Source organism: Oncorhynchus gorbuscha, linkage group LG01, assembly GCF_021184085.1.
Source record: "Oncorhynchus gorbuscha isolate QuinsamMale2020 ecotype Even-year linkage group LG01, OgorEven_v1.0, whole genome shotgun sequence".
Classification (NCBI taxonomy): domain Eukaryota; kingdom Metazoa; phylum Chordata; class Actinopteri; order Salmoniformes; family Salmonidae; genus Oncorhynchus; species Oncorhynchus gorbuscha.
In genome coordinates, this window is record NC_060173.1 from 118,825,044 (window position 1) to 118,840,789 (window position 15,746).

At 53.6% G+C, this 15,746-nt stretch overlaps 1 protein-coding gene across 1 annotated transcript in view; it reads right to left on the bottom strand.

Annotated features, from left to right (window-relative positions):
- fam117bb (family with sequence similarity 117 member Bb) overlaps window positions 1-15,746 on the bottom strand; it is an 82,462-nt gene that overhangs the window by 58,756 nt on the left and 7,960 nt on the right. Inside the window, exon 2 of the mRNA XM_046348047.1 lies at window positions 3,595-3,770. Within this exon, the coding sequence (XP_046204003.1) occupies window positions 3,595-3,770 (176 nt within the window). The remainder of the gene's footprint in view (window positions 1-3,594; window positions 3,771-15,746) is intronic.

Genomic DNA, 15,746 nt, shown 5'->3' on the forward strand with positions numbered 1-15,746 from the left:
GTGGGGGTGTAGGGAAGTGGGACAGGCTAGGTAAAGGCAGGACAGTGTGGGGGTGTAGGGAAGTGGGGCAGGCTAGGTAAAGACAGGACAGGACAGGGTGGGGTGTAGGGAAGTGGGGCAGGCTAGGTAAAGGCAGGACAGTGTGGGGGTGTAGGGAAGTGGGGCAGGCTAGGTAAAGGCAGGACAGTGTGGGGGTGTAGGGAAGTGGGGCAGGCTAGGTAAAGGCAGGACAGGACAGGGTGGGGGTCTAGGGAAGTGGGGCAGGCTAGGTAAAGGCAGGACAGGACAGGGTGGGGGTCTAGGGAAGTGGGGCAGGCTAGGTAAAGGCAGGACAGGACAGTGTGGGGGTGTAGGGAAGTGGGGCAGGCTAGGTAAAGGCAGGACAGGACAGAGTGGGGGTGTAGGGAAGTGGGGCAGACTAGGTAAAGGCAGGACAGGACAGTGTGGGGGTGTAGGGAAGAGGGGCAGGCTAGGTAAAGGCAGGACAGGGTGGGGGTGTAGGGAAGTGGGGCAGGCTAGGTAAAGGCAGGACAGGACAGGGTGGGGGTGTAGGGAAGTGGGGCAGGCTAGATAAAGGCAGGACAGGACAGCGTGGGGGTGTAGGGAAGTGGGGCAGGCTAGGTAAAGGCAGGACAGGACAGTGTGGGGGTGTAGGGAAGTGGGGCAGGCTAGGTAAAGGCAGGACAGGACAGGGTGGGGGTGTAGGGAAGTGGGGCAGGCTAGGTAAAGGCAGGACAGGACAGGGTGGGGGTTTAGGGAAATGGGGCAGGCTAGGTAAAGGCAGGGCACGACAGGGTGGCGGTCTAGGGAAGTGGGGCAGGCTAGGTAAAGGCAGGACAGGACAGTGTGGGGGTGTAGGGAAGTGGGGCAGGCTAGGTAAAGGCAGGACAGGACAGTGTGGGGGTGTAGGGAAGTGGGGCAGGCTAGGTAAAGGCAGGGCAGGACAGTGTGGGGGTGTAGGGAAGTGGGGCAGGCTAGGTAAAGGCAGGACAGGACAGTGTGGGGGTGTAGGGAAGTGGGACAGGCTAGGTAAAGGCAGGACAGGACAGTGTGGGGGTGTAGGGAAGTGGGACAGGCTCGGTAAAGGCAGGACAGGACAGGGTGGGGGTGTAGGGCAGGGCAGTGTGGAGGTTTAGGGAAGTGGGGCAGGCTAGGTAAAGGCAGGGCAGGACAGGGTGGGGGTGTAGGGAAGTGGGGCAGGCTAGGGAAAGGCAGGACAGGACAGTGTGGGGGTCTAGGGAAGTGGGGCAGGCTGGGTAAAGGCAGGGCAGGGTGGGGGTGTAGGGAAGTGGGGCAGGCTAGGTAAAGGCAGGACAGGACAGTGTGGGGGTCTAGGGAAGTGGGGCAGGCTAGGTAAAGGCAGGACAGGACAGAGTGGGGGTGTAGGGAAGTGGGGCAAGCTAGGTAAAGGCAGGACAGGACAGGGTGGGGGTGTAGGGAAGTGGGGCAGGCTAGGTAAAGGCAGGACAGGACAGTGTGGGGGTGTAGGGAAGTGGGGCAGGCTAGGTAAAGGCAGGACAGTGTGGGGGTGTAGGGAAGTGGGGCAGGCTAGGTAAAGGCAGGACAGGACAGGGTGGGGGTGTAGGACAGGACAGGGTGGGGGTGTAGGGAAGTGGGGCAGGCTAGGTAAAGGCAGGACAGTGTGGGGGTGTAGGGAAGTGGGGCAGGCTAGGTAAAGGCAGGGCAGGACAGGGTGGGGTGTAGGGCAGGACAGTGTGGGGGTGTAGGACAGGACAGGGTGGGGGTGTAGGGAAGTGGGGCAGGCTAGGTAAAGGTAGGACAGGGTGGGGGTGTAGGGAAGTGGGGCAGGCTGGGTAAAGGCAGGACAGGACAGGGTGGGGGTCTAGGGAAGTGGGGCAGGCTAGGTAAAGGCAGGACATGACAGTGTGGGGGTGTAGGGAAGTGGAGCAGGCTAGGTAAAGGTAGGCCAGGGTGGGGGTGTAGGGAAGTGGGGCAGGCTAGGTAAAGGCAGGACAGGACAGTGTGTGGGGTGTAGGGAAGTGGGGCAGGCTAGGTAAAGGCAGGACAGGACAGGGTGGGGGTGTAGGGAAGTGGGGCAGGCTAGGTAAAGGCAGGACAGGACAGGGTGGGGGTGTAGGGAAGTGGGGCAGGCTAGGTAAAGGCAGGACAGGACAGGGTGGGGGTGTAGGGAAGTGGGGCAGGCTAGGTAAAGGCAGGACAGGGTGGGGGTGTAGGGGTGGGGCAGGCTAGGAAAGGCAGGACAGGACAGGGTGGGGGTCTAGGTAAAAGGCAGGACAGGACAGTGTGGGGGTGTAGGGAAGTGGGGCAGGCTAGGTAAAGGCAGGACAGGAGAGGGTGGGGGTGTAGGGAAGTGGGGCAGGCTAGGTAAAGGCAGGACAGGACAGGGTGGGGGTGTAGGGAAGTGGGGCAGGCTAGGTAAAGGCAGGACAGGGTGGGGGTGTAGGGAAGTGGGGCAGGCTAGGTAAAGGCAGGGTGGGACAGTGTGGGGGTGTAGGGAAGTGGGGCAGGCTAGGTAAAGGCAGGACAGGACAGGGTGGGGGTGTAGGGAAGTGGGGCAGGCTAGGTAAAGGCAGGACAGGACAGGGTGGGGGTGTAGGGAAGTGGGACAGGCTAGGTAAAGGCAGGACAGGACAGGGTGGGGGTGTAGGGAAGTGGGGCAGGCTAGGTAAAGGCAGGACAGGACAGGGTGGGGGTGTAGGGAAGTGGGGCAGGCTAGGTAAAGGCAGGACAGGACAGTGTGGGGGTGTAGGGAAGTGGGGCAGGCTCGGTAAAGGCAGGACAGGACAGGGTGGGGGTTTAGGGAAGTGGGGCAGGCTCGGTAAAGGCAGGGCAGGGTGGGGGTGTAGGGAAGTGGGGCAGGCTAGGTAAAGGCAGGACAGGGTGGGGGTGTAGGGAAGTGGGGCAGGCTAGGTAAATGCAGGACAGTGTGGGGGTGTAGGGAAGTGGGGCAGGCTAGGTAAAGGCAGGGCAGGACAGGGTGGGGGTGGAGGGAAGTAGGGCAGGCTAGGTAAAGGCAGGGCAGGACAGGGTGGGGGTGTAGGGAAGTGGGGCAGGCTAGGTAAAGGCAGGACAGTGTGGGGGTAGGGAAGTGGGGCAGGCTAGGTAAAGGCAGGGCAGGACAGGGTGGGGGTGTAGGGCAGGGCAGTGTGGGGGTTTAGGGAAGTGGGACAGGCTAGGTAAAGGCAGGGCAGGACAGGGTGGGGGTGTAGGGCAGGGCAGTGTGGGGGTGTAGGGAAGTGGGGCAGGCTAGGTAAAGGCAGGGCAGGACAGTGTGGGGGTGTAGGGAAGTGGGGCAGGCTAGGTAAAGGCAGGACAGTGTGGGGGTGTAGGGAAGTGGGGCAGGCTAGGTAAAGGCAGGGCAGGGTGGGGGTGTAGGGAAGTGGGGCATGCTAGGTAAAGGCAGGGCAGGGTGGGGGTGTAGGGAAGTGGGGCATGCTAGGTAAAGACAGGGCAGGACAGGGCAGAGAGAGAAATATCTCATTATTTCTGAAATATTACACAAAACGACCTAGATATGACTGTCTGTGAAATCCCCCAGAAGATGTTTACTCTCAGCTGTATCCACTATGCTTTGAGTAATGTAAATGTGAAAACTGGAAACCGAGGACATACCTGAGAGGCTTTGTCCCTCATGCAGGGTTGACATGGGGCATGGCTGCTGCTTTCCCGAGGCCAGTGACCGGTCAGATAGGGTCCCGTCAGGAGAAGATCCAGGGAGGAGGTGCGGCGGATACTGGAGCAGGAGCAGCAGGAGGGTAGGCCGGCTAGGGGAGGAGGTTTGGGTCTCTCTGTAGGGAGAGAGGGAGAGGGAAGAAGAATAGATGTGGAGTTTAGACACATAACAGAACATGACATTGAGAAGAGGATGAAGAGAAAGAGTTGGCCAGATTAACTGTAGAATATATGCTCTCGTCTGGGTAGAGTGGATCAAATCAAATCAAATGTTATTTGTCACATACACATGGTTAGCAGATGTTAATGCGAGTGTAGCGAAATGCTTGTGCTTCTAGTTCCGACAATGCAGTGATAACCAACAAGTAATCTGACTAACAATTCCAAAACTACTGTCTTATACAAAGTGTAAGGGGATAAGGAATATGTACATAAGGATATATGAATGAGTGATGGTACAGAGCAGCATACAGTAGATGGTATCGAGTACAGTATATACATATGAGATGAGTGTGTAGACAAAGTAAACAAAGTGGCATAGTTAAAGTGGCTAGTGATACATGTGTTACATAAGGATGCAGTCGATGATGTAGAGTACAGTATTTAAATATGCACATGAGATGAATAATGTAGGGTAAGTAACATTATATAAGGTAGCATTGTTTAAAGTGGCTAGTGATATATTTACATCATTTCCCATCAATTCCCATTATTAAAATGGCTGGAGTTGGGTCAGTGTCAATGACAGTGTGTTGGCAGCAGCCACTCAATGTTAGTGGTGGCTGTTTAACAGTCTGATGGCCTTGAGATTTTTCAGTCTCTCGGTCCCAGCTTTGATGCACCTGTACTGACCTCGCCTTCTGGATGATAGCGGGGTGAACAGGCAGTGGTTCGGGTGGTTGATGTCCTTGATGATCTTTATGGCCTTCCTGTAACAACGGGTGGTGTAGGTGTCCTGGAGGGCAGGTAGTTTGCCCCCGGTGATGTGTTGTGCAGTCCTCACTACCCTCTGGAGAGCCTTACGGTTGAGGGCGGAGCAGTTGCCGTACCAGGCGGTGATACAGCCCGCCAGGATGCTCTCGATTGTGCATCTGTAGAAGTTTGTGAGTGCTTTTGGTGACAAGCCAAATTTCTTCAGCCTCCTGAGGTTGAATAGGCGCTGCTGCGCCTTCTTCACGACGCTGTCAGTGTGAGTGGACCAATTCAGTTTGTCTGTGATGTGTATGCCGAGGAACTTAAAACTAGCTACCCTCTCCACTACTGTTCCATCGATGTGGATAGGGGGGAGTTCCCTCTGCTGTTTCCTGAAGTCCACAATCATCTCCTTAGTTTTGTTGATGTTGAGTGTGAGGTTATTTTCCTGACACCACACTCCGAGGGCCCTCACCTCCTCCCTGTAGGCCGTCTCGTCGTTGTTGGTAATCAAGCCTACCACTGTTGTGTCGTCCGCAAACTTGATGATTGAGTGTGAGGCGTGCGTGGCCATGCAGTCGTGGGTGAACAGGGAGTACAGGAGAGGGCTCAGAACGCACCCTTGTGGGGCCCCCATGTTGAGGATCAGCGGGGAGGAGATGTTGTTGCCTACCCTCACCACCTGGAGGCGGCCCGTCAGGAAGTCCAGTACCCAGTTGCACAGGGCGGGGTCGAGACCCAGGGTCTCGAGCTTGATGACGAGCTTGGAGGGTACTATGGTGTTGAATGCCGAGCTGTAGTCGATGAACAGCATTCTCACATAGGTATTCCTCTTGTCCAGGTGGGTTAGGGCAGTGTGCAGTGTGGTTGAGATTGCATCGTCTGTGGACCTATTTGGGCGGTAAGCAAATTGGAGTGGGTCTAGGGTGTCAGGTAGGGTGGAGGTGATATGGTCCTTGACTAGTCTCTCAAAGCACTTCATGATGACGGAAGTGAGTGCTACGGGGCGGTAGTCGTTTAGCTCAGTTACCTTAGCTTTCTTGGGAACAGGAACAATGGTGGCCCTCTTGAAGCATGTGGGAACAGCAGACTGGTATAGGGATTGATTGAATATGTCCGTAAACACACCGGCCAGCTGGTCTGCGCATGCTCTGAGGGCGCGGCTGGGGATGCCGTCTGGGCCTGCAGCCTTGCGAGGGTTAACACGTTTAAATGTCTTACTCACCTCGGCTGCAGTGAAGGAGAGACCGCATGTTTTCGTTGCAGGCCGTGTCAGGGGCACTGTATTGTCCTCAAAGCGGGCAAAAAGTTATTTAGTCTGCCTGGGAGCAAGACATCCTGGTCCGTGACTGGGCTGGATTTCATCTTGTAGTCCGTGATTGACTGTAGACCCTGCCACATGCCTCTTGTGTCTGAGCCATTGAATTGAGATTCCACTTTGTCTCTGTACTAACGCTTAACTTGTTTAATAGCCTTGCGGAGGGAATAGCTGCATTGTTTATATTCGGACATGTTACCAGACACCTTGCCCTGATTAAAAGCAGTGGTTCGCGCTTTCAGTTTCACGCGAATGCTGCCATCAATCCACGGTTTCTGGTTTGGGAATGTTTTTATCGTTGCTATGGGAACGACATCTTGGACGCACGTTCTAATGAACTCGCACACCGAATCAGCGTATTCGTCAATATTTCCATCTGACGCAATACGAAACATGTCCCAGTCCACGTGATGGAAGCCTTAATTTCTGCCTGTAGGCAGGGATCAGCAAAATGGAGTCGTGGTCAGCTTTTCCGAAAGGGGGGCGGGGCAGGGCCTTATATGCGTCGCGGAAGATAGAGTAACAATGATCCAAGGTTTTACCACCCCTGGTTGCGCAATCGATATGCTGATAAAATTTAGGGAGTCTTGTTTTCAGATTAGCTTTGTTAAAATCCCCAGCTACAATGAATGCAGCCTCCGGATAAATGGTTTCCAGTTTGCAAAGAGTTAAATAAAGTTCGTTCAGAGCCATCGATGTGTCTGCTTGGGGGGGGATATATACGGCTGTGATTATAATCGAAGAGAATTCTCTTGGAAGATAATGCAGTCTACATTTGATTGTGAGGAATTCTAAATCAGGTGAACAGAAGGATTTGAGTTCCTGTATGTTTCCTTCATCACACCATGTCCCGTTAGTCATGAGGCATACGCCCCCGCCACTCTTCTTACCAGAGAGATGTATGTTTCTGTCGGCGCGATGCGTGGAGAAACCCGTTGGCTGCACCGCCCTGGATAGCGTCTTCCCAGTAAGCCATGTTTCCGTAAAGCAGAGAACGTTGCAGTCTCTGATGTCCCTCTGGAATGCCACCCTTGCTCGGATTTCATCAACCTTGTTGTCGAGAGACTGGACATTGGCAAGAAGAATGCTGGGAAGTGGTGCGCGATGTGCCCTTTTTCGGAGTCTGACCAGAACACCGCCGCGTTTCCCTCTTTTTCGGAGTCGTTTCCTTGGGTCGCTGCATGCGATCCATTCCGTTGTCCTGTTTGTAAGGCAGAACACAGGATCCGCGTCGCGGAAAACATATTCTTGGTCGTACTGATGGTGAGTTGACGCTGATCTTATATTCAGTAGTTCTTCTCGACTGTATGTAATGAAATCTAAGATGACCTGGGGTACTAATGTAAGAAATAACATGCAAAAAAACAAAAAACTGCATAGTTTCCTAGGAACGCGAAGCAAGGCGGCCATCTCAGTCGGCGCCGGAAGGCTGGTGGATTCTGTCTGCGGACATCGGAGGGTTAGAGATAAGGGTAGAATGGATGGTGGATTCTGTCTGCTGACATCGGAGGGTTGGAGTTAAGGGTAGAATGGATGGTGGATTCTGTCTGCGGACATCGGAGGGTTGGAGTTAAGGGTAGAATGGATGGTGGATTCTGTCTGCTGACATCGGAGGGTTGGAGTTAAGAATGGATGGTGGATTCTGTCTGCTGACATCGGAGGGTTGGAGTTAAGGGTAGAATGGATGGTGGATTCTGTCTGCTGACATCGGAGGGTTGGAGTTAAGGGTAGAATGGATGGTGGATTCTGTCTGTTGACATCGGAGGGTTGGAGTTAAGGGTAGAATGGATGGTGGATTCTGTCTGCTGACATCGGAGGGTTGGAGTTAAGGGTAGAATGGATGGTGGATTCTGTCTGTGGACATTGGAGGGTTGGAGTTAAGGGTAGAATGGATGGTGGATTCTGTCTGCTGACATCGGAGGGTTGGAGTTAAGGGTAGAATGGATGGTGGATTCTGTCTGTGGACATTGGAGGGTTGGAGTTAAGGGTAGAATGGATGGTGGATTCTGTCTGTGGACATTGGAGGGTTGGAGTTAAGGGTAGAATGGATGGTGGATTGGCCGCTGTGCTTGAAGAGGAAATGAGGAATGCATAATTATTTAAGTACAGGTACCATAGATGTGAGCGAAATAGCTTGAAGTAGCAGTAGAAGTATTGTTGTTCGTTAGTTTAGTCCAATTAGGGTAGGGATGGTCGGGGGGAAAGTACACATTTAAAAAATTCAAAGGATGATTTGAAATTACGCAAACAATTAAATTCATAGAACGCACAATGTTTCTGCAACATTAAAGCTGATCTACCCCACCACACAAAACACAAATAAATGGCCCCCTTCATAGTTGGTCCTCAGACAGAAGGTCTAGGGCGCGCTGGGTGTTTGGTCCTCAGACAGAAGGTCTAGGGCGCGCTGGGTGTTTGGTCCTCAGACAGAAGGTCTAGGGCGCGCTGGGTGTTTGGTCCTCAGACAGAAGGTCTAGGGCGCGCTGGGTGTTTGGTCCTCAGACAGAAGGTCTAGGGCATGCTGGGTGTTTGGTCCTCAGACAGAAGGTCTAGGGCGCGCTGGGTGTTTGGTCCTCAGACAGAAGGTCTAGGGCGCGCTGGGTGTTTGGTCCTCAGACAGAAGGTCTAGGGCGCGCTGGAAGTGTTTTTGGTCCTCAGACAGAAGGTCTAGGGCGCGCTGGGTGTTTGGTCCTCAGACAGAAGGTCTAGGGCGCGCTGGGTGTTTGGTCCTCAGACAGAAGGTCTAGGGCGCGCTGGGTGTTTGGTCCTCAGACAGAAGGTCTAGGGCGCGCTGGGTGTTTGGTCCTCAGACAGAAGGTCTAGGGCGCGCTGGGTGTTTGGTCCTCAGACAGAAGGTCTAGGGCGCGCTGGGTGTTTGGTCCTCAGACAGAAGGTCTAGGGCGCGCTGGGTGTTTGGTCCTCAGACAGAAGGTCTAGGGCGCGCTGGGTGTTTGGACACCAGCGTTTTTAAAAGGTATTTTTTATTTAACTAGGCAAGTCAGTTAAGAACAAATTCTTATTTACAATGATGGCCTAGGAACAGTGGGTTAACTGCCTTGTTCAGGGGCAGAAAGACAGACATTGTCAGCTCGGGGATTCGATATAGCAACCTTTCGGTTACGGCCCAACACTCTAACCACTCGGCGACAGTGTGTTTGTGTATATATTTCCCGTTTGAGTCCATAAGAAGTACAGTCTGTGTTTGTGTATATATGATCTGCTGGCTTCTCTGCAGGGCTGGCCAGCTCTCTAATGGGTTGTTCTCTGTCACCTGGCACACGAAAAGTCCAAGTTTATCTAACTCTAAATCTATCTTTTCGTAAAAACATGGTGAAAAATGTGTGAGCTCATCTCCTTATTTCTCTCTCCCCTACTGTTCTCTCCCCTCCCCATCTCTCCTACTGTTCTCTCCCCCTCCCCATCTCTCCTACTGTTCTCTCCCCCTCCCCATCTCCCCTACTGTTCTCTCCCCCTCCCCATCTCCCCCGCTGTTCTCTCTCCCCTCCCCATCTCTCCTACTGTTCTCTCCCCCCACTCTCCCCCTGCTGTTCTCTCCCCCTCCCCATCTCTCCTACTGTTCTCTCCCCCTCCCCATCTCCCCTACTGTTCTCTCCTTCTCCCCATCTCCCCTACTGTTCTCTCCCCCCCCCTGCTGTCTCCCCTACTGTTCTCTCCCCCCCATCTCTCCTGCTGTTCTCTCCCCCTCCCCATCTCTCCTACTGTTCTCTCCCCCTCCCCATCTCTCCTACTGTTCTCTCCCCCTCCCCATCTCTCCTACTGTTCTCTCCCCCTCCCCATCTCTCCTACTGTTCTCTCCCCTCCCCATCTCCCCTACTGTTCTCTCCCCCTCCCCATCTCTCCTACTGTTCTCTCCCCCTCCCCGTCTCCCCTACTGTTCTCTCCCCCTCATCTCTCCTGCTGTTCTCTCCCCCTCCCCATCTCTCCTACTGTTCTCTCCCCCTCCCCATCTCTCCTACTGTTCTCTCCCCCTCCCCATCTCTCCTACTGTTCTCTCCCCTCCCCATCTCCCCTACTGTTCTCTCCCCCTCCCCATCTCTCCTACTGTTCTCTCCCCCCTCCCCATCTCTCCTACTGTTCTCTCCCCCTCCCCATCTCTCCTACTGTTCTCTCCCCTCCCCATCTCCCCTACTGTTCTCTACCCCTCCCCATCTCTCCTACTGTTCTCTACCCCTCCCCATCTCCCCTACTGTTCTCTCCCCCTCCCCATCTCCCCTACTGTTCTCTCCCCCACCCCTGCTGTTCTCTACCCCTCCCCATCTCTCCTACTGTTCTCTACCCCTCCCCATCTCCCCTACTGTTCTCTCCCCTCCCCATCTCCCCTACTGTTCTCTCCCCCACCCCCTGCTGTTCTCTACCCCTCCCCATCTCTCCTACTGTTCTCTACCCCTCCCCATCTCCCCTACTGTTCTCTCCCCTCCCCATCTCCCCTACTGTTCTCTCCCCCACCCCCTGCTGTTCTCTACCCCTCCCCATCTCTCCTACTGTTCTCTCCCCCTCCCCATCTCCCCTACTGTTCTCTCCCCCTCCCCATCTCTCCTACTGTTCTCTCCCCCTCCCCATCTCCCCTACTGTTCTCTCCCCCTCCCCATCTCTCCTACTGTTCTCTCCCCCTCCTGAACTCTCCTCATCTTCTCTCCCCCTCCCCATCTCCCCTACTGTTCTCTCCCCCTCCCCATCTCCCCTACTGTCCCCCCCCTCCCCATCTCTCCTACTGTTCTCTCCCCCTCCCCATCTCTCCTACTGTTCTCTCCCCCTCCCCATCTCCCCTACTGCCCCCCCCCCATCTCTCCTACTGTTCTCTCCCCCTCCCGAACTCTCCTCATCTTCTCTCCCCCTCCCCATCTCCCCTGCTGTTCTCTCCCCCTCCCCATCTCTCTCCCCCTCCCCATCTCTCCTACTGTTCTCTCCCCCTCCCCATCTCTCCTAGTGTTCTCTCCCCCCTCCCCCATCTCCCCTACTGTCCCCCCCCTCCCCATCTCTCCTACTGTTCTCTCCCCTCCCCATCTCCCCTACTGTCCCCCCTCCCCATCTCTCCTACTGTCCTCTCCCCCTACCCATCTCTCCTACTGTTCTCTCCCCCTCCCCATCTCCCCTGCTGTTCTCTCCCCTCCCCATCTCTCCTACTGTTCTCTCCCCTCCCCATCTCTCCTACTGTTCTCTCCCCCTCCCCATCTCTCCTAGTGTTCTCTCCCCCTCCCCATCTCCCCTACTGTTCCCCCCTCCCCATCTCTCCTACTGTTCTCTTCCCCTCCCCATCTCTCCTACTGTTCTCTCCCCCTCCCCATCTCCCCTGCTGTTCTCTCCCCCTCCCCATCTCTCCTACTGTTCTCTCCCCCTCCCCATCTCTCCTACTGTTCTCTCCCCCTCCCCATCTCTCTTACTGTTCTCTCCCCCTCCCCATCTCTCCTACTGTTCTCTCTCCCTCCCCATCTCTCTTACTGTTCTCTCCCCCTCCCCATCTCTCCTACTGTTCTCTCCCCCTCCCCATCTCTCTTACTGTTCTCTCCCCTCCCCATCTCTCTTACTGTTCTCTCCCCCTCCCCATCTCTCTTACTGTTCTCTCCCCCTCCCCATCTCTCCTACTGTTCTCTCCCCCTCCCCATCTCTCCTACTGTTCTCTCCCCCTCCCCATCTCTCCTACTGTTCTCTCCCCCTCCCCATCTCTCCTACTGTTCTCTCCCCCTCCCCATCTCTCTTACTGTTCTCTCCCCCTCCCCATCTCTCCTACTGTTCTCTCCCCCTCCCCATCTCTCCTACTGTTCTCTCCCCTCCCCATCTCTCCTACTGTTCTCTCCCCCTCCCCATCTCTCCTACTGTTCTCTCCCCCTCCCCATCTCTCCTACTGTTCTCTCCCCCTCCCCATCTCCCCTACTGTCCCCCCCCTCCCCATCTCCCCTACTGTCCCCCCCCCCTCCCCATCTCCCCTACTGTTCTCTCCCCCTCCCCATCTCTCCTACTGTTCTCTCCCCCTCCCCATCTCTCCTACTGTTCTCTCCCCCTCCCCATCTCCCCTACTGTCCCCCCCATCTCTCCTACTGTTCTCACCCCCTCCCGAACTCTCCTCATCTTCTCTCCCCCTCCCCATCTCCCCTGCTGTTCTCTCCCCCTCCCCATCTCTCTCCCCCTCCCCATCTCTCCTACTGTTCTCTCCCCCTCCCCATCTCTCCTAGTGTTCTCTCCCCCTCCCCATCTCCCCTACTGTCCCCCCCCCTCCCCATCTCTCCTACTGTTCTCTCCCCTCCCCATCTCCCCTACTGTCCCCCCCCATCCCCATCTCTCCTACTGTTCTCTCTCCTCTCCCCATCTCTCTTACTGTTCTCTCCCCCTCCCCATCTCTCCTACTGTTCTCTCCCCCTCCCCATCTCTCTTACTGTTCTCTCCCCCTCCCCATCTCTCCTACTGTTCTCTCCCCCTCCCCATCTCTCCTACTGTTCTCTCCCCTCCCCATCTCTCCTACTGTTCTCTCCCCTCCCCATCTCTCCCCCCTCCCCATCTCTCCTACTGTTCTCTCCCCCCATCCCCTATCTCTCCTACTGTTCTCTCCCCCTCCCCATCTCCCTACTGTCCCCCCCCTCCCCATCTCCCCTACTGTCCCCCCTCCCCATCTCCCCTACTGTTCTCTCCCCTCCCCATCTCTCCTACTGTTCTCTCCCCCTCCCCATCTCTCCTACTGTTCTCTCCCCCTCCCCATCTCCCCTACTGTCCCCCCCCTCCCCATCTCCCCTACTGTCCCCCCCCATCCCCATCTCCCCTACTGTTCTCTCCCCCTCCCCATCTCTCTTACTGTTCTTTCCCCCTCCCCATCTCTCCTACTGTTCTCTCTCCCTCTTCCCGTTCTCTCCCTCGCTCTCTCTTTCCTGCTGTTTTCTCTCTCTCCCAGTAACTCTGGATAACCCCAGACCAGAGAGTGTGCTGAAGCACCCTCATGATCAGTCACTCCTGACTGCTTTCCTTTCTAGGCCCAATTACCACAATCTCCAAAGGCTGGAGAGTATTACAATAATCCCCAACTAATCATGAAATATAAACCCAGTATAGTACATTTCCCAACTCTGAAACCTCTGAACCAGCTAGATAGATCTTATTCAGACTGCCTTGGTAACCTGGACGGCCTCAGAAGGATTAGTTCATGATAAAACAAGCCATGGTATGCAGTCTGTACACAATTTAAACGGTCACAAACAGTTTTAGCGTTTGATTACTGCACAAAACTACTAAAACAGGATATGATTAGGTCGAACTTCAACTTCTTGAACATCTTTGCCCGGTCAGAAATGAGTCTCTTTCCTCTGGCCAGACAGTTACTGCCGGTCGGGTAGAGGCAGCTATAACTCTGAGGTCAAAGGGGACTGATAGCGCACCGGACTGTTTACCTGAACAGGCCCTCCAGGGGGTGGATGTCGAGCGGACGTCGAGCGGCACGGAGAGGCACCGCTCAACTGGATGTAGCCAGATCTGGACCTCTGTCCATGAACTAACAGGCCGATATATTATTATATATTATTATATATTATACGTTTCAGGAAGCTAGGCCTATGTCGCACATCACTTTTGTTATTTTATTAAATCAAAATGAGTTGTAATTGTTAAAATGAGTTGTTATTGTTAAATACGAATACAATTGTTAAATCACGAGACTAGTAGATTTAACCACGGAAAAAACAGGAACCTTCCCACTAGCTGTGATAATGGCTGGACATGCTGAGAGATGAGTTCTGATTGGTCTGATGGGCTGGACATGCTGAGAAATGAGTTCTGATTGGTCTGATGGGCTGGACATGCCGAGAGATGAGTTCTGATTGGTTTGCCATGTAGCACGCTTCTGTCTACAACATGAGCTGCTCAGTAGATGTAGATAATCCTCGCTACCACGGCTTTTTTGAAAGCGTTGCTACTGGTGGTGAGGGTAGGCAACAACATCTCCTCCCCTGCTGATCCTCAACACTGGGCCCCCACAAGGGTGCGTTCTGAGCCCTCTCCTGTACTCCCTGTTCACCCACGACTGCGTGGCCACGCACGCCTCCAACTCAATCATCAAGTTTGCGGACGACACAACAGTGGTAGGCTTGATTACCAACAACGACGAGACGGCCTACAGGGAGGAGGTGAGGGCCCTCGGAGTGTGGTGTCAGGAAAATAACCTCACACTCAACGTCAACAAAACTAAGGAGATGATTGTGGACTTCAGGAAACAGCAGAGGGAACACCCCCCTATCCACATCGATGGAACAGTAGTGGAGAGGGTAGCTAGTTTTAAGTTCCTCGGCATACACATCACAGACAAACTGAATTGGTCCACTCACACTGACAGCGTCGTGAAGAAGGCTCTCCAGAGGGTAGTGAGGACTGCACAACGCATCACCGGGGGCAAACTACCTGCCCTCCAGGACACCTACACCACCCGTTGTTACAGGAAGGCCATAAAGATCATCAAGGACATCAACCACCCGAACCACTGCCTGTTCACCCCGCTATCATCCAGAAGGCGAGGTCAGTACAGGTGCATCAAAGCTGGGACCGAGAGACTGAAAAACAGCTTCTATCTCAAGGCCATCAGACTGTTAAACAGCCACCACTAACATTGAGTGGCTGCTGCCAACACACTGTCATTGACACTGACCCAACTCCAGCCATTTTAATAATGGGAATTGATGGGAAATGATGTAAATATATCACTAGCCACTTTAAACAATGCTACCTTATATAATGTTACTTACCCTACATTATTCATCTCATATGCATATGTATATACTGTACTCTACATCATCGACTGCATCCTTATGTAACACATGTATCACTAGCCACTTTAACTATGCCACTTTGTTTACTTTGTCTACACACTCATCTCATATGTATATACTGTACTCGATACCATCTACTGTATGCTGCTCTGTACCATCACTCATTCATATATCCTTATGTACATATTCCTTATCCCCTTACACTGTGTATAAGACAGTAGTTTTGGAATTGTTAGTTAGATTACTTGTTGGTTATCACTGCGTTGTCGGAACTAGAAGCACAAGCATTTCGCTACACTCGCATTAACATTTGCTAACCATGTGTATGTGACAAATAAAATGTGATTTGATTTGATTTGATTTGCTCTCAACAAAATTGCTGTCCAGAATTGTTTACTCAAGGATTTGTCAGCTAATGCTGCTAGCATGCTAGCTAGTGGTCAGCAAGCTAGCTAAAGGACATTCAGACAACTAGCGCACTAGCCGCTGTGACAGTACATCTTTAGTTTTCAGCCTAGCTAGCTAGTACACATATCTGACCCTAATGAACCCAACTCTTACTTGGCACTACATGGTGGGCAGGGTGTGTAGTCGATCGTCACTAAACGCCACAGCCCACAGTTTGCGGTCCGCAAATAGACCCTACTCAGCTAGCCTAGTTAGCATTTCACGGTAAGGTCTACACATGTTGTATTCGGAGCATGTGACAAATAAAAATGTCTTTGATTTATCTGTATTCCAGTCTGTATATGTAGCCAATTGGCTTTTTTGCTATGTTAAATATGTTATCGTTCTAATGAATGTCTCCAATTAATGAATGTTAAATGTCAAAACAATGTGATGAATCTGATGGGGCAGAGACCCTCTCTATTCAACCTGACGGGGCAGTGACCCTCTCTATTCAACCTGACGGGGCAGTGACCCTCTCTATTCAACCTGACGGGGCAGTGACCCTCTCTATTCAACCTGACGGGGCAGTGACCCTCTCTATTCAACCTGACGGGGCAGTGACCCTCTCAATTCAACCTGACGGGGCAGTGACCCTCTCTATTCAACCTGACGGGGCAGTTACCCTCTCTATTCAACCTGACGGGGCAGTG